Source organism: Poecilia latipinna, unplaced genomic scaffold, assembly GCF_001443285.1.
Source record: "Poecilia latipinna isolate Pla-1442-1.1 unplaced genomic scaffold, P_latipinna-1.0 Scaffold195, whole genome shotgun sequence".
NCBI lineage: Eukaryota > Metazoa > Chordata > Actinopteri > Cyprinodontiformes > Poeciliidae > Poecilia > Poecilia latipinna.
The window spans coordinates 283,225-309,612 of NW_015112811.1; the positions used below are offsets into that span (position 1 = coordinate 283,225).

General features: G+C 39.9%; 1 protein-coding gene and 3 long non-coding RNA genes across 11 annotated transcripts; 2 read left to right on the forward strand and 2 right to left on the reverse strand.

The window, feature by feature from the left end:
* Positions 1-5: 5 nt before the first annotated feature.
* On the reverse strand, positions 6-2,542 carry LOC106946515 (uncharacterized). The gene is made up of 2 exons (XR_001424787.1): positions 1,905-2,542; positions 6-1,421 (listed from the first exon to the last, which is right to left on the reverse strand). It is a non-coding gene; the product is annotated as an uncharacterized LOC106946515 (long non-coding RNA).
* Positions 2,543-4,591: 2,049 nt separating this feature from the next.
* Positions 4,592-21,072, forward strand: LOC106946517 (SUN domain-containing ossification factor-like). Of its 8 annotated transcripts, XM_015030898.1 has the most exons (25): positions 4,592-4,910; positions 6,168-6,276; positions 7,033-7,128; positions 8,032-8,246; positions 8,349-8,444; positions 10,156-10,282; positions 10,375-10,492; positions 10,578-10,705; positions 10,813-10,880; positions 10,984-11,091; positions 12,078-12,183; positions 12,552-12,572; positions 12,864-12,919; positions 13,687-13,766; positions 14,652-14,714; positions 14,829-14,891; positions 15,051-15,141; positions 15,712-16,974; positions 17,058-17,145; positions 18,177-18,281; positions 18,519-18,673; positions 18,913-19,004; positions 19,531-19,547; positions 19,810-19,859; positions 19,949-20,060. In XM_015030898.1, exons 1-25 carry the CDS (start codon positions 4,846-4,848, stop codon positions 19,965-19,967), a joined length of 3,399 nt encoding a protein of 1,132 aa, XP_014886384.1. In that variant the 5' UTR covers positions 4,592-4,845; the 3' UTR covers positions 19,968-20,060. The 8 variants fall into 8 exon arrangements, with proteins under 8 accessions (XP_014886384.1, XP_014886379.1, XP_014886380.1 ...); XM_015030893.1 differs by lacking the exon at positions 19,531-19,547 and having other exon boundaries at positions 10,581-10,705; positions 19,949-21,072; XM_015030894.1 differs by lacking the exon at positions 19,531-19,547 and having other exon boundaries at positions 10,159-10,282; positions 19,949-21,072.
* On the reverse strand, positions 17,152-20,887 carry LOC106946518 (uncharacterized). The gene is made up of 3 exons (XR_001424789.1): positions 20,836-20,887; positions 17,643-17,653; positions 17,152-17,585 (listed from the first exon to the last, which is right to left on the reverse strand). It is a non-coding gene; the product is annotated as an uncharacterized LOC106946518 (long non-coding RNA).
* Positions 21,073-22,287: 1,215 nt separating the features above from the next.
* On the forward strand, positions 22,288-23,881 carry LOC106946520 (uncharacterized). Its single transcript, XR_001424790.1, has 2 exons — positions 22,288-23,513; positions 23,644-23,881. It is a non-coding gene; the product is annotated as an uncharacterized LOC106946520 (long non-coding RNA).
* The last annotated feature ends 2,507 nt before the right edge of the window (positions 23,882-26,388 follow it).

Genomic DNA, 26,388 nt, shown 5'->3' on the forward strand with positions numbered 1-26,388 from the left:
ATGTGCGCTTGTTGCTCGCCTGTGATCCAGGTTCGCTTAGCAGGTCTACTACCCTGATACCCCCACCCTCCCTACCCCTCTTCTACCTACAACCCCTGCAGTTCAACCAGCACACCCAGTCACTGCTTCTACATAAAAAAACAAAAAACAAAACAAATAAAAAACACAAATAAAAAACAAATAAAAAATAGGCTCAGCAGTCATACTGCCCTACTCATTCCAAAACGCAGCATGCCACATAAGCTGCTTTTATTGCATGGGAGTGTATGCGTGTGTGTGTGTGTGCGTGTGTTTTTGTGTGTGTGTGTTTTTGGGGGAGGGATTAATTTGCCTATATGTAGGCTGAGTTTGATTTAGTATTGTATTAATTTATTGTATAATGCCCACGTCCCCCTCTCCCCTGCTGAGTGTTGATGTTCTCTTAGGAACAGAAGTTGTATCTTAGTATAAGTGCGTATAAGCGTGTTTTTTTTGTTTGTTTCTTTCTGTGTGAATAATACATTGTACATGTGAATGTGTGTGTGTGTGTGTGTGTGTGTGAGGACACGTGTGCATGTGCCGTCTCTGCACGTTTGTTGGGGTTTCAGTTCTGTTTGTTTTCACTGTCAAAGCTGTTAATGATGAATCATATAAAAAACAAAAGAAAAAACCCTGCGGGGGGAACATTCAGTGTTTGACTTTTGTGAGTTGTTCCTGTGTTGTAGTAGCAGCCATACACACGAAGCAAGGCTGAGGAGCACCTTCGATATTCTCTATATGGAAAAACAGCCTCGACAACACGTTTAACCTCGTCATAGGTGTCCACCTGTGCTGTATCCATGGTCAGATTGTGACCCCCGAACCGAAGGGCCTCAAGCTCCCATTCAGATGCTGACTGGAACTGAAGCTTTGGTTAAAAATAACAATTAAACAACAACAACAAAACAAAGCAAAGGCAGAACAACTTATTCGATGCTCCATTCATCTACACTCTTTAAACTGCTGGGTTTAAATAGACCCAATTTAGGTTGTTAACGGAGTCCTGCGTCAATGAATTGATTTAGCGCAAGATGTTTGGTTATGGGTTAGCACCAGCGTTAATTTTACCCAAAATATGTTAAAAGTAGTGCTGTCAATCAATTAATTTCTTTTAAATTAAATTAATTGTACTCTAGCACTTTGACTAATCACGATTGAAATGTAAAAATCCACGTCATCATAAAAATGTTAAAGAAAATCTATTGTTGTCTGAAACCAAAACGTTTCAGTTTTCCAGGTTTTCATATTCAGGATTTTGTTTCAAAGTTAATTTTAAAAAGTTAGCTATGAACTGGTTGTGCTTCGGTGGAAAGATAACAAATCTTTGCAATAAGTAGTTCAATCCAAAACTCCATCGTACTGTTTTCACCTTTTAACTCGCGGTTGCGTCTCTTTGTTGACCACTGCACAAGACCGCGCCGCTGTCAACTAGGTAAGTTTCCAAAGGAGAGAGGCGTCTAGGTCTAAATAGGTAGTGCAATTAATCTGCATTGTGAAATACTAGTAATTTGTGTAAATTAATAAAGATAAAGAATAAATCGCTCCAACACCTGGATAACTAAACAAGTAGTATTTTTTATTAAAATGAATAAAATAATATTTTTTCATTTTTACTTTAAATTCTGACTGATCTTAAATGCTGAAGTGAAATATTATGAAATATAATTGAAAGAATAGGTAAAGTAGAAATAAATGCAGCTTTCTAGCCCGTCTACGTTGGCTGTATTGTTAAAAGTAGCTAACAGTAGATGGCGCTAACTTCTTAGCAGCTAAAACACTAATGAGCTTGTTGTGGGTCAATTAAAGTCATTAACTCAATAGAGTGACATTAAGATTATAATGCAGCATAACATTACCATTTATTTTGTTATTAAATATGGTCAGACTGCTGTTTAGCTCAAAATGGCGGTCTGTGAAGAGTGATGAGGCTCCTGCTAGCTTAACCCAACAAACCTGGTCTTGATGCTAGGCCCAGTGTTTGGTTAAAACTACCTAGTTTCTATGTCTTGAACACAACATTTCTGCTTAAGAAATTACCCAGCTGTTTTCAGAGTGGATCCATACAGGATTACAGGAGGAGGATTAGAGTCTGTTCTGGATGTCGTTGGGTTCCCTTCAGTTAGCCTTTTTTCTCAGGTCTGATCCAAACGTTTATACCCATCACAAACTTGCCCTCCTGTTTCAGCCCACTCTTTGTTTCCGCTCAAAACCCAGACCCCGCTCCGTCAGCATTTGTATCAGAGCTTAAGGTCGAATCGTCAGTGTTCAAGTGCTTCTCTGTCACTTTGTTATTGTGTATGTAAGCCTAAGCTGTATTCTGATGTATATAGGTAATGATAAGGACATAGTGTACCAGTGGACTCTACAGACCTCGTCAAGAATCCTAGCGCTTTAATCGTTCTCTTTGTCTGTATTCACTATATTCTCTCCTCTCTCTAATTTAGACTGCCTTAATGGCATGGATTATAATTCTTTATTGCCAAAGTTAAACACAGAAGGAGAATCATGAAGTGAAAAAAAAGAAATGAAGCTAAAGATTCCAGTTGATGTGAAATTGGCTAAAATTGTTTAGCAGAGAACGTGTTGTTCAGTTTGGAAATGCACAAGTTGTTAATTTTCTGTGTCTGTATCGCTCCTCAATAAACTTCTTCCTCATAATGTCATTCCTTGTCAACAGAGTGATTCTTGTATAAGACTGTGGATTTGAAGCCTATGAGACGGAACAACACAAATTAATACATATTAGCTATGTAAGGTTCTTTGAGTTGCATTTGAGTAAACAAGACGTTAAGCTTTACATGTCTGAGCCAGAGTTTGACTGATGATTATTCCCCTTAGGCGTAATGTGTAATTTAGTCGGTGTGGTGACCTTTTTGGACAAAATGAGGTGCGTGATGCAACAGTTCTGCAGTAAACACCGGTTAGTAAATCATCTCAATGGATCGTATCAACCAGGCTATAAAGTTTTAACAGTATGACACACAGCTTTCCATTGGGTTTTACCGTAACCAAATTTCCCAGAAATCCTTGCTGTGTTTTCATTTAGAGCGCAAATGTTTTGCTGCAGAGATACAAAATTCAAGTGGACAAGTTTGAAGGAGGAAGTAGATTAAAACACAAGAATAAAAAACAAAATGGAAATGATTGTACCCAAAAGGACTCTGTAACCTCACTCATACATTTGGGGATATCTGTGTTGAGTTTTATTTTCGGTGGAGGATTTTGACTTTTATGAAATCACAAATTATAAAATGGTAGCAGAACAATTATTGTTTAGATAACAAACTATATATAAAGTAAGGTTGACTGATTTTTGTTGTTGTTGTTTCTGAAAAGGCTGACTAGAATTTTACGACCAGAGCCAGCTTGTCTTTCAGGTTATTTACAAACGAGACGAAGCTTTGAAAATGTTTCAAAGGTGAGTAAGCAGCACCCTCCAGTGGCCGTAAAAAATAATGTCGGAAAAGTGTGAGAGAAAACCAACACTACAAAGTAAGTTGTATTTGATCGGCTTGGCTACCAATTAGAGCCTGAAACGGCTTTACATAATTTCGGGTTACTTTTGGTTTCTGATAAGCCTAAACATTTCCCATAACCGCAAGTCTCGCGATACTTTATCTTAAAAAGCCCCTCATTGCAAATCGTTTTATTTAAACTCGTCTTTACGATGTTGCCATTGTTTTTCCTAGGTTACAGTATTTTCATTCACTTGTCGAAACGACCCACTTTGAACATGTCACTTAATAGCTATGTTTTTGACGACGATGCATTCACCTTATACTCGTGCATTAGCATTTGAATAACTCTGAAATGGTTATGTTTTTTTCTTTTTCATCCTCCTAGTTCTGATTCAGCACTTCATAAATAACATAATTGACTATTTTTAAGTAACCGTATATAATTTATTGAATAAATTAATATGATTTATCTAGTTATTTCTCTGCTGTTATTTTTATGTGCATGTATATTTTTTTGCCATTAATGGCCCTTATTATGAGCTACCAGACAGGAAATCGGCTTGGGGAAGATAGAGATGCAGCTAAAGCATGACGCCTCACAAGAGTCTCAAGGTCGGGAATCGAACTCGTGTCAAACACATAGCCTTTGTTTATGGGGCGCGCGCTCTACTCCTACACCATGCAACTCCCCCTACTGGTCACTTTTATGAAATGCTACAACAGGAAATAGTTACCCCCGGTAATTTGCTGTCGGACAATTCCAGCTCGCTCCTACTTTTCAAGTGTTTGGCTACAAAAACAACCAACCAACCAAACAAAAAGTATTTTAATTATTAAGATTTGTTTTCTTTTTTTTTCATTTTTATTTATATTTAATCAAATGAGTTATTGTAATATAGATAATCTGAAGTACCAATCAATTCGCTGAGAGCGCCATGGCTCGATAACAAAGCAAAAACATAAGAGAGTAGAATTAGGTTCGACAGAAAAGACCACAACAAATATGATGGAGAGACTTCATTCTTAATAGAGCGGCTTGAGTACAGACTTAACATTGAGCGAAAGTGGCTCAGCATAACCGGCCAGCGAGCGTGTAGAAAACGAGCGCTCCCGGCGTTTGAACTGCGCAACGGCGACGCCGCGTTTTCATTGGTCTGTTGGACGTCGAGTTGCACTGACTGTCAAGAGGAGGTTGTGTTTGGGAAAACTGCGGCTAGCATCACAGTTAACCAGTGCGACTGTTACATGTCAGGGACGTAAACCGAGCATATCGGGTGATTTTATATTTTACACAGCTGAAGAAGCCACAGACTAAAAGGATAAACGTTTCTTTGTTTGCGGCGACGATGTCTGTCCCGGCAGGACAGGGATGAAGATGACACAACTGTTGTGGCGAAGTGTGTCAGTGTGGCTATGTATAGCTGTACTCTTTTGGTGAGTTTTTAAATTAATTTTTTAACCACCTGTCATGTTTAAAAACATTTGTTTTTCCTGGCATTTTGCCGTATAGAAGAAGACTAACAAAGTAATTGACTGCAAATATGGCGTGTTCAAACCGTAATACACTCGTATAGCAGCAGCTAGCTAGCTAGCTAGCCCTGACGTTATGTTGTGATGTGGCACCTGGCTGACTTCTGACCTGTTGGGATGAGGTAGCTTTCGCCGCTGACTGAGGTTGAATTAACAATACTCCATCAACAAGTAGCCATAGGAATATGTTGTACAGTCGCTAACGTCTTGGTACGTTTATAAATTATTCAAATTTCAAATCTATTTGAGGACTACAATAGTAGCTTTCTTAACAAACCCTACAGTTTTCTCTGCACGAGTAATAACAGTTTCTTTATAATGACTATCTCATATCAGTCTATAAGAGGCAGATTTGGTTCACCAGCTGACCGGTTAGTGGCTCTTTTTTTTTTTTTATCCCTCGTGTCAAAAAGATTAAAAAGCCTGAAGTCGTTGGGAATATGAACTTCTGACAGAACTCATTATGCCAACAGAGATAGTATATGCGGGATAAGAAAGTGTCCCACCCATGATATTAAAGGTTAATTACAGCATATCAACCACTGACTGCTTAGTCAAAAAGCGGGAAGGATGACGCAATATTTTACTAGTATAAGCATTTCTGTAGAAATCTTTGTGGCCATGACTGTTTTGGATATTCTTAGTTAAATTTTGTTCCTCGGTTTAAAGAAATAGCAGTTTTAGTTTATGTTGTCAGTAAATATCTGGTGCTCCCTTAGTCACCGTATTATGTATTAATGTGATAATAATAACAAATGTGATTTATTTACTTATTAGTTGATGTGAACAATAGCTAATTTATCAATTTGAACCAAATTATATATATTTTTTACATTTATTGTTTATTTGTTGCTCTGTTTTGAAACTAGCAGCAGAAGTAGTTTTCTACTTTTTGCTATTGAGTTTGAGTAGACCACTTCATGAATATTGCATGTCCCAACGTTCCTTTTTATAGCTATATTAAAATGGATTGTCCATGAGCCACAATAATTTTTTTAAAAGTACATCAATTATCTGAATTGTTTTTAAATAAATACATGTAAATAGACTACTTAATGGCACAGACTGCTGCTGTATAATGTACATAGTGGTGTTATTAGGAGGTTACCCTTCAAGGTGACGCAGTATCATTATTATGGCGCTGATTCTCTTCTACTGCAGTAGCTGCTACGTGGGATCCACGGAGCCACAGCCAGAGGCTCAGAGTCATGCATCCTCCCAGGACTTCCAGTCGACGGAGGAGTCAGGGGATCCAGACCCAAATGAGAAGGTAACGCTCTATAAATGTGTGATGTTGAAATAATCTAAAATATTATAAATGTTCTGGCGAAAGCAGGGCTGCAATTCATGATTATTTAAGTAATTGATTTTTCTGACGATTAATCGTTAAATCAGTTTTTTTTCTTGCTTTTACCATTTAGAACGTTTTAAAACAATATTTGAAGTACATTAAAAGATGCAAATGTATAAACAATTCAATTCCTTTTTTAAAAGTAAGAAAATAAATATTATACTTTAGTAAATCTGAACCAGGCAAAGCTAAAACTATTCTTCTTGAAGATGTTTGGCTGAAATCTATTTACAGACAAAATTCTCTTTTCTTTTTGTATCTTAAATGCAAAATGTGTACAATTTTTGTACAGTTTTGGCTTAGTTACTGCTCTGAATATGTTGTAGGTTTTTTCAGAAAATGACCTTTTTTTGAGTCCATGTACTCCAGTTAACGATTAATCGATTACTAAATTAGAAATGTCTGAGTTCAACCATGAGGATTATTTTTGATAATTGATGAATTGTGATTAATTGTTTCAACACGAGCAGAAACACCTGCAACTTTGTGTATTTTTTTCAGTTGATTTCATAATATTTTATGTGTCTGTCGCATCGTTAAAGTAATTGATCCCGTCTCAGATTCTTCTGTTTAAACGCCATCACTTTATTTTTTTTTGTAAAATGCTTATATTTATATATCTGTATGTATTTGAGAGTAAATGTGTTTTTTCCTTCTTTCTTTCTGCTGTTTTAGAATGAAGATAACTGGAGTTTACCTGAAAATGGGAAGCTGTCTGGAGATCATCAGCATAACGGAGAACAGCTGACACAGGAAGTGGAACATGCTGAGGTAGGAGAAACGGACCAAAAAATAAAATACTCAGCACACTTTAAATTGATGAGGATATCTGAAGTATTTGGGTTTTTTTTAAATAGGAGTATTTAAAAGTATTAGAAAATAATGTGTGATAATGGTGTAACTTATTACTGAATTCTATTTGTGAACATTTGGTTCATTTATTTAGTACATATGTTGTTTTTCCTGTTCAACCATTCTTAATTCCTTTATCTGATTTGTTTATATCACAATAACACAATCTATAATTTGTGCCATGAAGTCACAACCATACAGTTACCTAAAAAAACAAGTAATAAATGTTTTTTTGTATAATAATCCCTCCCCCCCAAAAAAGCAGTTTTTTCAGCTAAGGTTAATTTCCACCAAAAAGTCTCAATAATTTTCGTGGAAAACAAACAAAACAAAAAACAAAAAAAAAACAGGAAATTTCCATGTCTGTAAAGTTTTTTGGTAGACAGAAAAGGTTGAAATTTTGAGATTATTTTCAGAAATCTTCCAGAAAAACTAGGAAATGTCTGAGTTTAAAAAATAAAAATATTTCGACTTTTGAAACTCAGACATTTCTGAGTTTTTTTTCTAGCAAATTTCTGAGATTAATCTTAAAATCTCAGAAGTTTTTGACAAAAATGTACTTCATATTTTTTCTATCTACAATGACCCTAACATGCTGTATTAAGACGCCGACCTAAATACAGGGGGGGAGAAAAAAAATCAGAAATCCCAGTAAATCCTCACTGTTTCCAAACATCAAGATGGCGTCAGTAAGCAAACCCGTCTCTGTGTGTATTGAATTCTCCCAGAACATTCAGCGCTCCTAAGTGTCTCATAAATCAGCCTCTCAGCTGCGACTAATGGATCCGGGATCTCACCCAAGTGTCTCCGACTTTCCATTAGGCCGTCGGATCAGATGGGCCGACCGAAGAAGCAGAGCCGGAGGAAGACAGGCGACGTCCAGAACCCGAGCAGAGCTCAGAACGTCAACAGGCAGAAACATCTGGATCCGAAGAGCCGGACTCTGAACCGCCACCTACAAACTCCCTGTCTGTTATTTCTGCTCCATACAAAGACGACCCCAACGTAAACAGTGTTCGCATGGACGCCACAAGCAGGCAGGCCGCCGCCACCGCTGCACTCCATGCAAATATTTGCCTTTGTTTGCGTTTAATGTTTCCTGCTAAAAATGTAAAAATGTTTTGTTTAATTGCTTGAAGTGACGGATCTGAAGCAGCTGCACCTGAGGTCACCGACTTTGACCTGCTTCCAGTTGACTGTGAAGAAGAAGAGAAGGACAACCCGTACGATGACAGGTTGGTTCAGTTACAGAGAGCTAAAAAATGCTTATTAAAAGTTGTGATTAGTGATGTAAGTCGATTAATGAGTTCATCTAAAGTCGGTTGATAAAATCAATCAACTAATGATTAGTTGAGTGGCCATTTTCTCTCGTGTCGTCTTTCTGTAAAATAAAGTTTTTTTATGATATTCTGACTTAAGAAAAAATAAACACATCATTATAGTTTAACAATTTTTTGTGCTGCATTAAATACTGACCAAATAAACAGAAAAAGCCAAAAGAAGGTTGTATTTGTAGGCCTGTCGCGATAAACGATAAATCAATTAATCGCACGATAAATTAAACCTATCAACCTCATTTTAATTGTCGGCTTTATCGTCTCTTCCTGCCTTTTTTCTTTCTCAACTCCGGTGCTCTTCACTGACCCTCCATTCCTATTTCCTTAGTGTAAAGTCCAGCGCACACTGCACGACTTGTCGGCCGACTGTCGGCCCATTTTCAAAACCTGAGAGACACATTAGCCGACAGAAGTACTCGGTATAACGGTTCAATCGGGTTCGTCGTGCCGTGTGATGTCCAGCCATATGGGCACAAAATAATGGCTACAAGTCCAGTTAACTAATTTTAAAACCAGGCATTAATCAATGCTTTATTAGAATCTACCTGTGATGGATGTGGCTAGAGTCAGCGTAAAGTCCTGACTGAATGATAATCATTATAGCCTATTTATGTCACGTTAATGAAGAACAGCTGAAAACTTACCGGGTTTATCAACTGCGGTAGCAGTTTGGCTCCAACTCCTCCCCTTGTCATTACTATATTCTTTGCACAAAACGTTGAATAAATATTAATGTTTCCACATATTATCTCCGATGTCCACTGGACTTCGGGTTGCACCGTGTCAGCTGTTTGGGATTCCCCTCCGTAATTTCCCCTCAGAAAGCAGGAGGAGAATCCGGCTTTCTGATTGGCTACCTGTCACATTCAGCGTTAAGCTCCCAGTCGGGGAAAACCCCTGATTTAGATCGGAGCGGCCACGACCGACGATCTACCGTAACACACCACACACTGCAGGATGATCGGTTACGAAATCACCAGCGAGAATCTTAGATCAGCCAACGATCTAAGATTGTCATAAGAGGAAAATAGGGGCAAAAACCCATGTAGTGTGAACCACTGCATCAGGTGGTCAGATGTGCCCATCTTCTCTATTTAAATCTAGTGATTACTGAAGGGCAATACAGTCTACAGACTTCATAATCTGCACTCTTTTGGTTGAATGCAATATGTATTTCCACTTTGGCTTTATATTGTTTAGTTTTTATTCAAGTACGTTTTTTGTTAATGGAGACTGAAAATCTGTTTTATTTTTGTTTTTGGTTGTTTTGTTTATTTAATTTATCAGTTCCAGTGTTGTGTGTTCTTTTGAAAATAAAGTGCATCTCTATCTATGGCAGGAAATCACATGCATTATTAGTCATTTCCAGTAAATCGGTGTCAAAAGGTCTTGAAACAATATTATCGTTTATCGCAATAATTTTTTAGACAATTAATCGTCCAGCAAAATTTGTTATCGTGACAGGCCTAATTATTTGTAAATCAATTGGATCTCCTTTTACTCCAATAAACCATTAATCTGATACCTTCATCCCCAGCTGTGACAAACCGTGAGGGATTACTGTTATTATTTGTCTTTTAAGCAGTGATAAACGCTGGTTTTCCCTCAGCAGCCCTCCAATAGTGCTGGAGAACACCTCCAACGCGCACACCACAGGTACGAAAGCCGAAGTGGCCCCCCCTCTGAGTCCTCCCAGCAGTAAGCATCTGGAAGCCAACGTAACGCTGAAAGAGCAGGTGAGGCGATCAGACGAGCTGCTTCTTCTTTTTTTTTTCCCGCTCCGTCAGAGGAGGTGTCCCAGCTCTCGTTTCCTCATTATCTGTTGCAGGACTTGAGCTCCCCTGTCGGCGCCGACACAGATTCCACTGCGAGCAGCAAAGACCCCGAGGACATCCCCACTTTTGACGAGTGGAAGCGGAAGATGATGGAAGTGGAGAAAGAGAAGAGTACGATCGACACTCTTAAGTGGTTCGCTTTAAATTGGGAGATTTTTCAGATTAAATCAGTTTTTTTTTCTTCTCCTCCCCTCAGTAGCTCTGTCCACTCACACCTCTAACAACGGAGGGTCTCACACGGTGAAAAAAGTCCAGAAGAACTTCCATAACTACGCCTCGGTAGAGTGCGGGGCCAAGTTACTCGGTGCTAACCCCGAGGCGAAGGTACTTTGTCAATTATTTCATGGTTTCCACTCAGATGTCAACACACTGCACTTTCTTTCACTTTAAAGAAGGTAAATCAATCTGACGTCTGCTAACGTTTTCCACAGAGCACGTCGGCCATTTTGAAGGAGAACATGGACTTGTACATGTTGAACCCCTGCAGCACTAAAATCTGGTTTGTTGCCCTGCATTCAGTTACTATGTGTATTTTCATTCTCCACCTGAATATCGTTCTAAATGTGTTTTATTGTTTTTATCTCTGTTTCTCTGTTGCTCAGGTTCATTATTGAGCTCTGTGAGCCCATCCAGTTGAAGCAGTTGGACATTGCTAATTTTGAGCTTTTCTCCTCCACCCCTAAAGACTTTCTCGTCTCTATCAGTGATCGGTAATATGATAATAGCAATCATTTTTCATGTTTTTCATGTTTCATTGCTTTTCAACCCCAATGTTGAACCAAATCAAATTCTTGGTCTTTGAAAACTTAATTTTTGGAATATCTCCATGTTTTTTTTTTCCTTCACCGTTGCGCAACTTGGATTGTCATAGTTCAGAGTGATGTCAGGTCGGCCTGACATCAGAGTGATGTCGCCCTGACAGGGTGACCTCACATCACCAGAGTGACGTCAGGTCGCCCCGTCATCACTCTGAACTAGCCAACTTTTTAAAAATGTATTTATTTTTTACAACTTCCATTTATTTGGACTGTGAATTCAGGTCAATAGAATAGACCAGGCTAAGAATAAAGTCATAATATTACAACAATACAGTCCCAATATTAGGAGTATGAAGTATTCATTTCATGAGAACTCAAAAAATAACAAAATTGAAATGAGGAATGTTGAGCATCTTGCAAAGTTCTACTTTGGTTTAGGTGAAACAACCAAATAATCTTTTAACACATCGGCATCAAATTATTGTCAGCAGCAGGACTTTGAAACGATTATGCAAACACTCTTGTATTACAGGGAAAGAACCGCGCGGACTGAGGTGGTCGTTTCACACTAAAACAACTTTATTCTCGTAATTTTAAGACTTTTTTTTTTTAAACTAAAGAGCAGAGAATTTTTTTCATTACAATCTGAAAAGTGCGATGTGCATTTGTAGTAAATCATCTTTACTCTAATTCTCTTTAAATTAAAACTTTTGCATTCTGTATTCATTGTATCAGTAAAGCTAAAAATCAGACAGGAATTTTATCACTTCCTCATTTTTCATTCTTGTAAAAAAAAAAAAACTAAGTAATGTTTGGACATCATCAGATTTTAAATCCTTACATATTTACATAGTTACTGTAACACCAGATTGTGGCTGTTGGCCTTCAGTCTTGTGTATCATCAGAGAAACTTGTGTCATATGAATGAACGTTTGCAGATACCCGACCAATAAGTGGTCAAAGCTGGGAACCTTTCACGCCAGGGACGAACGCACAGTCCAGAGCTTCCCATTGGACGAGCATCTTTATGCTAAATACGTGAAGGTGAGCAGAACTGCTGTCAAAACTTCGTCGCGTTTTTGTTGATGTAAAGAACAGTAAAAAATCCCAATAGATTCTCTATTATTTGCAATAATTCATGTTAAATATCTTTAAATGGCCGCTTTTGAATTTTCTATAAGATATTTTATTTGCTTCTGATGAGCAGTTATGTGTCTCTATGTGTTGCTTGTATTGCACATTTTTCTAAAAGCATGCTTTGTGGCTTGGTCTCTCGCGGTGAAACAGTGGCATCGCTTCACCTGCTGTTATTCATTAGAGCTGAGCTCTTTATGTCGTCCTGTTTGTAAGCATGCCTATATATCCTTAATCTTTTTCTCCTTTTTTTCCCCTTCTCTTTTCTCTCGCCTCAGATGTTCACCAAGTACATAAAGGTTAGCCTGATCTTCTTGTAGCGCACGCTGTTCTCATCATCAACAGGATGATTGTCTGACTTCCATCCTAGTAAACGAATCATTTACTAGAATGAAATCTTAGCTAGTATTTCCTAAAGCCATTCTAATCAAACACATCATCTGTCATGTCTTCTGAATTATTCACTCCAGCCAGTTTGTTCGCTGCAATTTCTTTGATTTCTCAGCAAAGCCAAGTCAGACATTTCTGATTTGTTCAGGGCATCTTTACCAGATAATCTAAAGGATAATCTGTGTTTCTGGGTTTTTTAGGTGGAGCTGCTCTCTCACTTCGGTTCGGAACATTTCTGTCCCCTTAGTCTCATAAGGTACGTCAGCTTTCAGATTAGTGTTAGCAGGAAGAATAAGAAAGAAACAACAAACATTGGGAGTAGGTTTGAAATGATTAATCGTGATGAATTGATTACTAAGTTAGGTGATCACTATTTACATAATCGATTAATCGTTAACGTTATGCATGAGTGTACAGACTCAACAAAGACCATTTGCTGAAAGAGCAACACATTCCCAGCTGCAACACACAACATAGCTCTAATTGGATGCTTTTAAAAAAACAAGACAAATATAAAAACAAGCATGTATTAGAAGTTGTATAGCTGAAGTTTCTTCTGTTTGATATTGTACACATTTACAAATTCCTCTACTTAGGATGAACTTGTTACTAACTAATAGAAACTTCTTCCTGAGCTTGAAGAACGTTTTCCAGAAACCTGCTAGTTGCCTACTGAACAACCTGAACTCAGTTCACAGAAAGTATTTTTAATCTCCTTTATCACACCTCTGCTTACCGTGGTTTTCTGTAAATACATGGGTGTACTTCATTTCCCACCTTTTGAATGTGTGAACATAAATCCACCTGTAGTACAGTAGCACATGGGAGGTTTGCATTAAATATTGATTACAATAGTTCAGAGGAAGGAAGTAGACTGTTGTTTCTCAAGTGTTTGCAGGTATATATTCTGGCGAGCTGAACATTAGTAAAGCCATTTTCCTTAATTACATGCTTACTGGAGGCCGCTTCCTCTCTTGCATTAGAAATGTTTCGATTTGCTTTTTTAAATTTTTTTTTTGTCAGGGTGTTTGGAACAAGCATGGTGGAAGAATACGAGATCGCTGATCCTCCAGAGAGACCAGAAGATCAGGACGATGATCTAGGTAGGATCAGACTGTCCACACAATCCATTGGGAACTTAGTTGTTGTTTGTTTTTGTCTTAATTTAAAATAAAAATTAACAAACAATTCTATGCATACTCAAACATTTACTGTATAGCAGAGATGCATAGATCTGATATTAATATCAGTATACATGAAGGTAGATCTATACATCTATTAATTATGCTTTGTAATCTGAGCGACATCACACTTTATTTACTTTACGTTTTATTTAGGATTCCTAATTGCACTTTCTGAACAATTAGAAGAAAGATTTGTTGCAGTCTGTTTTGTTTTTTTTTGTTTTTTTTACGTTTGACCAAAGTAGTCAACCTGTTGTTTTTGTTAGTTTACTTTACATTGGCTGTTTTACTCCTAATTGCACTGACTACACAAATTAAAGTTCTGTTGTTTTTCATGTTTGACCACCTATTGGTTTACTGGTGCATCACATAAATTTGTAATTCATTACATTTATGACTGTGAAAAAAAAGAAGCGTTTTAAGTCAGTTCAGTGATGTTTTTCTGTATCGGATCGATATCGGCCGATACTTGTATCGGAAATGAAGAAACGTGGATCAGTGCATCAGTAATATACAGTAAATGAGATAATTTCATCTTCCTCTGTTACTACAAGTACTAGTAAATGATTCGCCATGACTGGACAGAGAGCTGATTACAGTCGCTGTCTGTTAGTTACACTTTTGTGTTAAATATTGGGAAGAAACCAAATTTTCAAATTTTTTATTATAATAATAAAAAAAACAACAATGCATAATTTAAAAAAAAATCACTTGATTAATTATGAGTATTTTTGGTTTTGTAAAATGTTTTATTAAATTAATTATTTATTTTAAATCTCATTGAGCTTTGAATTCTCATTTCAGATTATCCTCCTGGAGGTGTGCCTGGAGAAGACAAGTCCAAGAATCTGATTGGATCAGCAAAAGGTCTTTAATCAACTCAATATTTGTATTAATGGCTTACATCTCGTTAATAAGAGCTCACAGCTTCGTGCTGCAGAGTCTGGTAACCGTAGCGTTTTGGGTTTTTTGTTTCCTCAGATGCCATTTTCAACATGGTGAAGGACATTGCTGTTGTCCTTGGAGGTAATCAGGAGACAACAGGTATAAACAAGATCTCTACTGATTTTATCCGTTCTGCTTCCCTCTAACTAAAACGGATATCTATGATGTTCAGCACACTGTGAAGCTTCTTTCTGTGTGTCAGTAAGTGACGTCATGGTTACAGCTGGTTATTATTAACGCCTCTCTTGTTTTTCCAAGGCAACCTTTCATCTCAAGATGTGAACATAACGGAACAATCCCAACAACCTGAAGCTGCCACGGAAACTACGACCACTGACCTCGTGTCTGTGTAAGAACCTGCCAAAGTCCTAGAATACGGAGCATCGTCATGGTAGAATGGCCCAGTCAAAGTCTAGACTTCTGGTGTTTTCTCACCTGATAGTCCAGTAGGCTGGACTATTGGGAACCAAAATCAAATGATCAGCGGTTCCTGTTGCAGCGACGCCACAAGTGAGGAGAAGAACCAGGATTTTCAAAGGATTTGATTGGCTTGACACGGTGCAGTGCTGGTGAACCGCAGCAGCTGAAAATAGCACCGAGTGTAGCAGACAGTCAGGTGTGAAAACATACTGAAATCTGACTGACTCAAAAATGTAATAACTTCACAAATATGCAACATATTGTGGCAGTCTGTGACACATTCTTCAGAAAAGGCTGAAGAATGGAATTAACAAAAATGTTTAAGGTGGATAAAAACTTTTATCGCTTGCCTTTATACTACAAAGACAGTTCCATGGTGTACTCTATTGATATTTCATGATGACTGTAAAGTATTTTTATCATTGAAGTCCTCTACTCTGTGCCTTCATGTCGCTGTATCTAATGTAGAATGGTTTTCCTCTTCATGATGTGTTTCCAGTCCAGACGCTGCAGACATGCAGGGTTTAACCGACTCATCTGCTCCAGACACATCAACTCCTGACAATTGTGAAGAAAAGCTCCCCCTAGTGGAGGAGAAAATCGTCATTCCCTTGGGGAAAGAAGAGGATGAATCAATCGCCTCCACAATCATTCTCCTTGACAAGGAGGAGGAGCTGGAAGACGACAAAAAGGATCATCAGGAGCAGGATGAAGAAAACCTAGAATACTGCCCTGCGCGTTCTTCCTCTTGTTCCTGCACCACTTCTTTCCAGGAGTTTCTCCTGCAGCAGTGTTCAGCTTCCCTGTCCAGAAAGAGGACTTGCCAAACAGTGGACATAGTTGAAACAATCCCCTCTATTGTGACACCCCCGCCCCCGCCCTTCTCCTCTGCCCAACCCGAGCCTCGGCCTCATCCCGGCGAGGCGGATTGGTCCGACGAGAAAGATCCAGACTCTGAGCTGCAGTCAGATCGAGACGCGACGGACGCAGAGGTGGCACCGCCTTCAGAGAACCCAGAGGGATCCGTGTCCGAGCACAACGACCTGGAGCCCAGTCAGATCCCGATCCTCCCCACACCCAGCGCCACCGAGTCTTCGTCTGCCAAAGCCACGCCTGTCGTAGAAACGCCAGACGTCTCCTCTGAGGAACCAAACCACGAGTCGGGGCCTGAAAAAAGCCAGGACGTGTCGACAGAGGAGAAACTCGTCGAGCCTTCGCGCTCTCTCAGCGGCAGCTCTGCGGAGGTGAAACCCAGCGTCTCAGCAGATGACGATCCAACAGAGGAAAAACCCAATGTTGAGCCGACACAGGAGGAAACCAGAGCCTCCAACAAAACTCAGGATGACCTCAATCAGACTTCAGTTTCCTCATCCGCTTCTTCAAAGAACCAGGTTGAGCCGCTGGAGAGTCTCCCTACCTCGTCTGAGGTTCCCCCTAAGGCAGCTGACATGACCACAGAACCCGAACCCGCCCCCAGTCCCGTCACTGACGCCAAAATGGACGACCCGGCGGAGGAATTTCCAGTTCCATCGGGGGGCCAAGACCAGCTGTTTCGTCCTTCTGTTCCGACCAGCACTTCTCCTACCTCATCGTCTCTTTTAGACATTTACGCAGAGCCCTTTAACGGTACGGAGCAAAATGGAAACCAGGTGCACGGATCCAGCCAGAAGGAGTCGGTCTTCATGAGACTGAACAACCGGATCAAGGCGCTGGAGGTGAACATGTCCCTTAGCGGGCGCTACCTGGAACAGCTTAGCCAGAGGTGACTCTACAAGAGGCTGTTCTGCAATTCTCATCTCTGAAGCATCAGAGGGGTTTTAAAACTTCATTTGTTTGTAATTCAAGGTACCGAAAGCAGATGGAGGAGATGCAAAGAGCTTTCAACAAAACCATCATTAAACTCCAAAACACATCCAGAATAGCAGAGGAGCAGGTAAGAAAAGGCTAGCAAAGACCAGCTGGCCAGACAGGGGCGGAGTGAGATGGTTCTAGACCTGAACGCAGGGCTGTGACAAAGTTGTACCAAACTGAACTGCTGCAAGGAATAGGAAAATTCAACTGCATAGGCACCAATCAACCAGAGGCCGGCAGCAAAACGGTTATAGATCCGAAGCAAACTTGCCTGAAAATGTCAAAATTTGCACAGAAACATAAAGAACCCTAAATAACCTATTTCAACAGTTTATCAGCAAAAAAAAAAAAAAAAGTTGATTTGGGAATTATTTATACTTTAAAACTTTAGGATCTGATTTTACCTGACAAATGGTGGTTTGTCAGGAGTTTATGTTTCTCAGGGCTGCATGCTAGGGCCACTGCTTTTAAATCTGTATCATTTCTGTTTTCTTTCACTCACTTTTTAGAAAACATAATTTCCTTCCCTTTTTTTGCAGATGACATGCAGGTTCATGTCCATCTTAAACACCACACTACTTATTGTCACTCTGCTGTTTGTAGTTGACCATTCCTTTACCTTCCAGTGACTAGCTGCTAATATACTCTTGCTACGTCGCTTTTTTGCATCTGTCATGGGTGGATGATATTTATTATTGACTTACTTCTGTTGCCAACTCATATGAAGGTTGGTGCTTTCTGTATGAAAAAGCTTGGCGCTGCAAGAGTTAAGACTATGTGATTTTCTTCTATAGGTTTCTGTTGTGATACAGCAGGTCTTAAATTTCATTCATAATGGTCTTAAAATATGCTAAATTTGAATCGGTGACCCCTGCCGACACCCTGCTGTAAGGATCTTTCTGTAGGTCTGTTTGCAGTGGGTTGGGGGTTAGGGTTAGGGGTTAGGAACACTTCTTTTTACCGAGTCTTAAAAGCACAAAAGCATAATTTCTGGCATCCTCTCTGCCTTTCTTATAGATTGATTTGAAATATGCATATTGCTGGTTATGATTCCAGGGTGTTTGTTCATTGTGTTTTTATTTCTTGTTTTTTTTTTTAATGGTCTTGTTATAGGACCTGCGTCAGACTGAATCCATTCAGTTGCTGCAGGGTCAGCTGGAGAACGTGACTCAGCTGGTTCTCAACCTGTCTGTCCGAGTCAGCCAGCTGCAGAATGAGGTAGACGCAGCGCCGCCGGCACTAAGCCTTCATCTGCAATCACAGCTTTACTAACCTGGTACAACTGAGGACAGTTAGTCAGTTTAATTTGCCAGGTTGGGATGCAGAAAGACAGATTTTCCAGATATTCCAGACAAATTCACTCACATCTAACGCATTTTCTCCATGTTCGTAAAGTGCGTGGAATATTATTGCTTCCTCTTTGCGACCGATTTGCTTCTTGCCGGTGTCTTCCAGGTGTCCGACAGGCAGAGTTACCTGCTGCTCTCTCTCGTGTTGTGTGTATGTCTCGGCATTTTGCTGTGCGTCAACCACTTCCGCATCGCCGTTCCTCCCACTGCGGATCCGGAACCACCCAGCACCAAAAGTCCCACCTACTGCAGTCCCGAAAGGTACAATGAACGAGCACAATGTCGATTATGAGCCTAACATATGATTCTCATTTGAAGGCGTCCATAAGTGATTTAAATAGGCCAAAGACGCTTGTGCTCATTTCATTTCAAACTGCCATGGATTTTTATTACACTTAAAAAGTGTAGCGTTGTGAGATTGAATGCAAAACTCTGTTTTTAAGGTGATGTGCTTACTGTATGCTTCTGTTTCAACCATGACTTCTCTGTCTGCACAACAGGCTGTATCCTCCCTGCGATGAGATGGGATTGAAAAGGAGGGCATCTTATCCACTCATAAACTCTGAGAGCTTTCAGTTGCCCGACGCTGAAGGTGAGATTATCAGGGGGATAACGCACCCTAAAAAGGTTTAAATTCATTATAAGGCCTAAAACTAAGACCTTATAAGGTTTTAAACTCCTTCGTAATTTGGCTTTAAATACGTTAATCACATATTCTGCCAATTCTCTTGGCAGGACTATTTAATCTCGTATGTTCTATATGTAATTTCTTTTCTCACAGGGCTTTTGAGGCTTCTGGTAAGTCACTGCTAGCACACCCTTGCTAGCTAGTTAGCAAGCTTTTTAGTTTCTGTAATGGATAAGTGCAAATGTATTGCCAGTTGGCTGGACAAAGTTCATACATCTATTTGGAGAAAAAGGTTTTAAATTCAATTTGTGGTTTTAAAAAGGTCTTCAAAAGTCTTAAATTCGTATATCTATAATTAAGGCCTTAAAACGTCTTAAATCCATTTACAAAATGTAAGTTGGCCTTAAATATGTTAACCACAGGTCTGAAATTATGTCTTGGCAGGACTATTTAATCTCGTATGTTCTACATGTAATTTTTTTTCTCACAGGGCTTTTGAGGCTACTGGTAAGTCATTGCTAGCATACCATTGCTAGCTAGCTAGCTTCTTAGATGAATAAATGCAAATTTATTGCCAGTTGGCTAGATGAAGTTCATACCTTTTTGAGGAGATAAAGGTCTTAAATTCCATTTGTGGTTTTAAAAAAGATCTTAAGCCTTAAATTTGAGTCAGTGAAACCTGCAGAAACCATTATTATATGACATTATGCAACCAGGAGAATGGATTAATTGCAAGATTATAAAGAGAGCTTTCTTATTTTGTTAAAAGGAATGCTACACGCCGAGGAAAACAGCAGTCTTTGTCCAGCGAACAGAAAGGTGTGTGAAAATAAATTCCACTGCTACATAAAAATTTAATTTAAGCGCAAACACTAATCTTCTTCTTCTTCTCTCCTCGCCACACACAGAGGCGGCGGCGTAAGCTGAAACCTCCGGACCGTGTGGAGACACTGAAACCATGTTTCCAGTCCGCTCCTGAACTGTGCAACGGAGCCATTGGACGTAGCCGTGGAGACGTCACCGCGCACGCCGCGCCGCTCATAAAACATTTGCTCCAGCCTGTGTTCAGAGACTCACCGTCGGAGGGAAGCTCCGAGGGGTCCTCTCAGTCCGACGACCCGTCTTTCTGCGGCCTCACGTCGGCCTGCTCTAGGATCTGCGACGGGCTCCCTCCGGTGAAAACCCGAGCAGAGAAACGGGCGCTAAGACGCAGGCGTCTGAAGCCCGCCTGCGCCGTGGTGGACTTGCTTCACGCTCCTCGGAGGGACAGTAATGAGCCGGCGCCCGTCACTTTACAGGACATCATCACCAACAAAAAAACGGAGCACAACTCCGGCCCGTTGGTTGCAATCCCAGGTCCAGTCTGACTCTAAAAGAGTCATGAACTTGAATGCTAAGCTGGTTGTTAGATTTCAGTAGCTAAAGGCAGCTCCAACCTTCATCAGACAATCTGTTCTTCCTTTTCAGTAAAATAATAATAATGTTGTGTTCATATCCTCTGTTCAGCTTTTGTCAGAGTTTCCATTTGGTACAGTTGAACTACTCCTTCCAGGTCTCCATTAAAGCATTTTTGTTTCATGAAAATCCGACTACCAGTTACTTGAATTAAAATAGGGAACAAGAGGTTCTTTATAGTAGCTTTAGTAGAAAACAAAATCCTTGAAGCACTTTGAAAATGATCAACCAACGTTTGTTCTCAGTAGTTCCTGTCCAGCTCCTCTCACCTGAGGGGCTCCTCAGGGCTCCATCCTCGACCCACTACATTTCAGTCCGTACTGTATGTCTTTTCTTTGACTATTTTTCTCTATGAATGTCAACACAAAATGCAAGTTAATTTTTAACACCAAATTTGGTCCAACTATCCCCTGTAGTTATCCTTTTTTTATTGTTTGTTTTTTTGTCTTAAATTTCATCCAAGGCAGCATTAAAAATGTCTCAGTCTTAAATTTGACTTGTTAGACCCTGCAGATACTTTGTGATATGTAGAGCTACAAATATGTAGCCACAAATTAAACCACTGCCTTTTTTTGACGACTAAGTACGGTCCTTCTAATGACGGGTTAAACAAATATATTTCTTTAACCTTTCACAGAAAATCTATGGTAAATCAAAACGTTTGAAACTCGATTCCTGTTTTTCAAACATCCTTGCTGCAGTTCCTTGTGAAAATTAACCTTTGACCTGAACTGCACACATTAAACCCCATCAGCAGCTTTTTGTGTTCCATCTCACAGTGTGAAGAGAATCTCTCTCTCTATTCAAATGGAGAATGTGCCCGGTTAGGAGATGTGTGCAGGGCAATGTGCTGAAATGTCGACTGGAGTGGAAAATGTTTGCTTTCGGGAAGCGTCACAGGTAATGTAGCTTGTAAAATGTTATTCTGCTTTCTGCAAATGACTCGACTGGAGACGAGTGTGAAGGGAATAATAAAAAATTCTCTTCACGCTGCTTAGAAACGCACTCTGCTCTAAAACATCTGTATTTCTAACTTTGGAAGTCGGATTTTTATGTTGTGAATGAAACGTAGGGAAGTTTTGGTTTTGAATATAGAAAAGCAAAAGTTGCTGCTTTTTTTTATCAGCATTTAATTATAGGAATCAGAAATCAGCCTTTTTTTTCTTCAAAGGTCTCTAGTTGAATGGTTTGATTTTTTTTTCTGGAGTGGCTGAAAAGTGGGAGACATTTTTTTTTTTTTTTTAGCATAGGATTCATAGAGAAGTTTCACTTTTTACTGTTTTCTGCGTTGTTCATCAGACGTCGACGTTCTGAATGACATTTGTACGACAACCAACTACGTCTTTTGTTCCAGGTAATGCTGCATATAAAAGTGACTGAAATAAATGGATGGACTAGACGGTTCTGCATTCAGATAAGCTGAGTGTTTCTCTATAGGTGTTCTATTTCGCCTAATAAAAATACTGAAACTGCACGATACACTTTCTTTGGCTCAGACATTCAGTTTCTGATCTGTAAAAGACCGACGCTGACATCCCAAAGATTATCTCTTCTAGGATTCATATTTTAAATACTCGTAACATTTATGAATCCGATGGGTTTACGACCAACCTCTTAGCGTCATAATTAACATAAAACCATGTTACATTTGTTTGGTCATTTCAGTCTGACTTGTGCATTATGGATACAAATCACTTAAAAGGGCAGTATTTTGTAAAATTCTTTTTTGTTTTTTAGCTTTAAATCATGTCATAATTTTATTGTATCATCAAAACATACCTGTACTGTTGCTCTGATTTTTTTTCCATTCATGTTTGAGAAATCCTCTAATCTCCCGTGGCAACCATTCAGCCGTGGAAAACGCACAGAATGGCCTGGTTGGACCTAGCTCCGCCTTCAAGGCTCAGCTCCTCCTCAGAGCTGCAGTTTCCAAATTTCCACCTCACAGAGGAGCCCTCAACCACAACGCCCCACTGAGCTCCTTCAGACTAGCCAGCAGCAATTTGCAAACATCTGGTGGAGCAGCTCATCGACTATGCTAACTACTTCTCAATGAAATGCAGCCTTTTTATAACAATTGAAGGTAACAGTTACTTGATTGTGCTCTAAAATGGCAAGATGAGCCTGGAAAGCCCATGATACCGCCCCTTTAAATTCACCTTTAGTTACAGTAGCAGGATCTCACTCCTTCATTGTGAGGGTAAACAGATTTGACTAAATCTGCTGGAGCTATGACTGGTGGTTTTTTAGCAAATTGACATTAAACAGTGTGATGACTGATCTGTCATGCTGTGTGTCTGTTTAGCTTTCAAAGACTGGGACTCTTGTCAGAGATGATGACATCAAACTTTTTAAAATCCTTTCAGGAGTTTCTTTTTTCACCCTCTAAAGTTAACGACAAAACTGTTCACTTCCATTTAAATGTTTTCTAAACGTAACAGATTGATATTTTTATGGCTGCTTTGCTGCGCAATTCTGCTGAATAAAAGCTGTAAACTGAACTTTCTCTGTTCGCTCCAACCTTTCACAATGCTCAAAGGGTTAACAGCTGTGATACTCATACCTTCTTTCTTTTCAGCTTGACATCATCCCATTACAGTGAAATGAAGCATTTTAAGTTTTGTTTGTTACACCTTGTTTCTGTGTGTAATTCTCCACTCTGTCCAGGAGGGGTCAGTACAAACTACTGAAACTTGCTTGTTTTTTTTGTTTTTTTTTTGTCTTGCTGTACTGCCACCATCATTTCTCCATGTGATGAGTCATGACTCCTGCTCAAACGCAGCACATTTTCATTTGCTTTTTCACCGGTTTTCAATCCAAAAACGTAATTATTGAAAACTGAGTGAAAATGGAGGACATTTTAGATCACGATGCACCAACAATATTCATTTGAGCGTATAGATTCAGCTGCTTTTTCTTTACGTTATTGCATTCCTTTTCCAGGTTGGAATACTGGATTACTGTCACCGCCTCACAGCGTCTCCCGTCGGTCACGCAGGGTACAGAGCGCATGTGGATGTGAGAAATTAGGTTAAAACCTCTTTATTCATCTGACCTGGTTGGGTAGCAGGAGCCTTTCAGAGTTAATCTTCGATGATGCTCTTTTTTTGCCCCCTCCCCACCTCTTTCTCCTTCATTTTGTTAACAGAACTCCTACTTTTCTCTTCGCCCTGCCTCGTTCAGAAGATTATCTGCGCAAATGCGGCGCTGCAATCCTCTTTTCCCCTCCTCTCTGTTTTCATCCCAGGTCTGGGTGGAGTATTCTCACTGTGCTGCTGCTCTCAACAGGAAGTGAGGCGTCTTTAGCGTACAGGTGTCTGCTGAGAGCGATGATGCGGGCCGCTGAATGGGGGGACGTAATGTCGTCAAAAGGGTCAAAAAAAAAAGAAAAAGAAAGAAAGAGAAATAAAAAGGTGAAAGGAAGCAGCATCAAGTTCTTCAGGTAAATTTTAGTGTTTAATATTTTTTGTTTCGTGCCGTCCAGCCCAACTAGGCAAAAATCTTAGTGGTTTCATAGAAAATTGGCCACACCTGCACTTCATTAGACCAAACCAGAAACCAGAATAATACAAAACAATACCTCTGCTTTTTTCTAATGGGGCCATGAGAAACATTATGGAAATGAGGTTTAGTGGAGCCTTGACTACAGCCCCTATAAGGGGTCACTGATCACTCCTCTTCATCCGCTTTGTATTACGATCAACTCTTGTCTTTCCTTGTCCAAGTCTTTGTTCAGTTTCTTGGGATTGTCCCGATTTCGCCCTCTTCCTTTTTTAATTTTCCTCCCTCGCCTCCAAACCTTCCCCTAAACACGTCGTCATTCAGGCTTTCTGGCCCTCATCATCCTTTTCCCCTTTTCCAACAACGATCCCATCAATCTCTACTTCAGACACGTTGGCCGATCAAAAGATGCGTCACCCCCATCATAACGTAGAAATGAGATCAATTGGCCAAAGCGTATTTAAAACTATGGCATCTGTTGAGTGGGATAATGTGAAGGCAGAAGAAACAAATAATGAAAAATGAAGAAGTTAAAGGAGAAGCACACTCTACATGTCTGCGGTGAAATTTTGAGAGCAAGTCCTGAACGATGGCTCATCATGCTTCATTCTGCGTGTCATGCATAATTGCTTTTAGATCCGCTCCTTTTTGCTCTTTCGGCCTGGCAAAAAGGGATGTTTCATCACCTTTGCCTCCTCAGGTTTTGGCTCACCATTATGGAGTTTGGATGCAGTGAGAGGCCCACAGGGGACCTAGATGCTTGGACTTTACAGGACAAACCACACAGCTCAGGAGAAATGGAGACTGCAGGAGCTTCATTTTAAGAAAATGTTGAAAGTAAAGCTCTCACAAAAACAGAAACGAACAGGCACTGGTTTGTATGTGTGGATTAAAGTATCATGAAGGGCAAATTCACCTTGTCTGATGAAAAAAATAACTTTTTTTTATCCAGATCTTCTACCAGAGGCCTGGGAGCTGGAGGTTCTGCGCAGTATCTTGACTGAGGCAATACCTACTCTTACTTGAATTATGCTTTACTCAAATCTCACTAAATTGTTTATTCAACTCAAATAATGTGAGTAATGTACATGTTTGGCCTGAGAAAAGCACAAGACTACATTATTTTGAGTAAACTGGATTTGACCATTTTTGTTACTGGAGTGAATGCTTCAGCTCAGCGGTGCGCATGAGCTGGAAAGTGCGGGAAGCTTCCAGAACGTTTGTGGACTTGCACATTGGAAGAAACAGAGCTTCTTTAAAGGTGAGTTATTCGTCTTCAGTATATTTTCATGTGTCATGTATGCCTTTACTACTCGCATATATGGTTACAGGTTGATTTTTCTTTAAAAAGATGACACAAAAGTCTTTGCAGTATGCAATATGCTAATGTTAGCATGGGCTCATGGGTCCAACATTAGCTGAAACGGCCACATCTTTTACTTGAGAGCCTTAAATGTTTTTGTTCATTGTTGTGGAAAAAAAAAACTATTACCAAGCACTGTTGAGGTAAAATCACTCAATCAGGTTTATTTATGAATTATGCACAACTCAGAAGAAAATCAATCATGAAGCAGTTCTGGATGGAAAGCTCTGCCAGGCAGAGACAACACATGAGTCTTTTACACACATTAAAGTTCATTTTAAATTGAATCAAAATGAATTTCGAAACTCTTAAACATCCTTAGGAGTCAAACAACTAAGAATGGTCATAATTAAGCTACCCAATTTCTTGTGTTTTCTCGGAAACCCCACAAAAAAATTTTCATTAGTCCAGTCAGTGAAGGTACATATAAGTGTCCGTTCAAAACCCAACAAGAAAGCGCAGATTTTCCATCTGGAAAGTAGGTAAAGCAGAGAAGTCTGCTATTGTTCCTTCTGGGAGTGATGACCTTCTGTGTGGATGACCTTCCCTCTCTTTGTAACCATCCGCCACACTTCTCTAGTCCAAATGACATCCCAGTGTCAGTGCCGTAGATCCTGGTGGTGTGGATCAGTGAGTCGATTTCTCGCTGCTCTTGGCGTACAGCCTGATGCTGTCCATGTAGAGGAGGTGTCTTATGGTGGCCCCATTCTTGAGTCAGCATACGTAGCCAGTTTTGTTGAAGTTCGGAGCCGTCTCGTTCTTCCAAACAGCAATGGTGATCAGAGGGGTATCCCCCCCCCCTCGTTGCTCCTTCCCGCCTGCCTCACCCAGAGAGCCTGGCCGCCGCTGCTGGGACCTCTGTCCGTGGAGTGCAGCCTCCTTCGTCCAAAGAGGTGCAGGTGATTCTTCTTTGTGGCTGTGTTCTTGGTAGCTCTGTATGTTTTTCTCCTTGCTGCTGCCATTCGGATCACAGCCACGGGGGGCATCTGCCTGCGCCTGCTTACCAGCAAGTTTCTGGAGGTTCATATG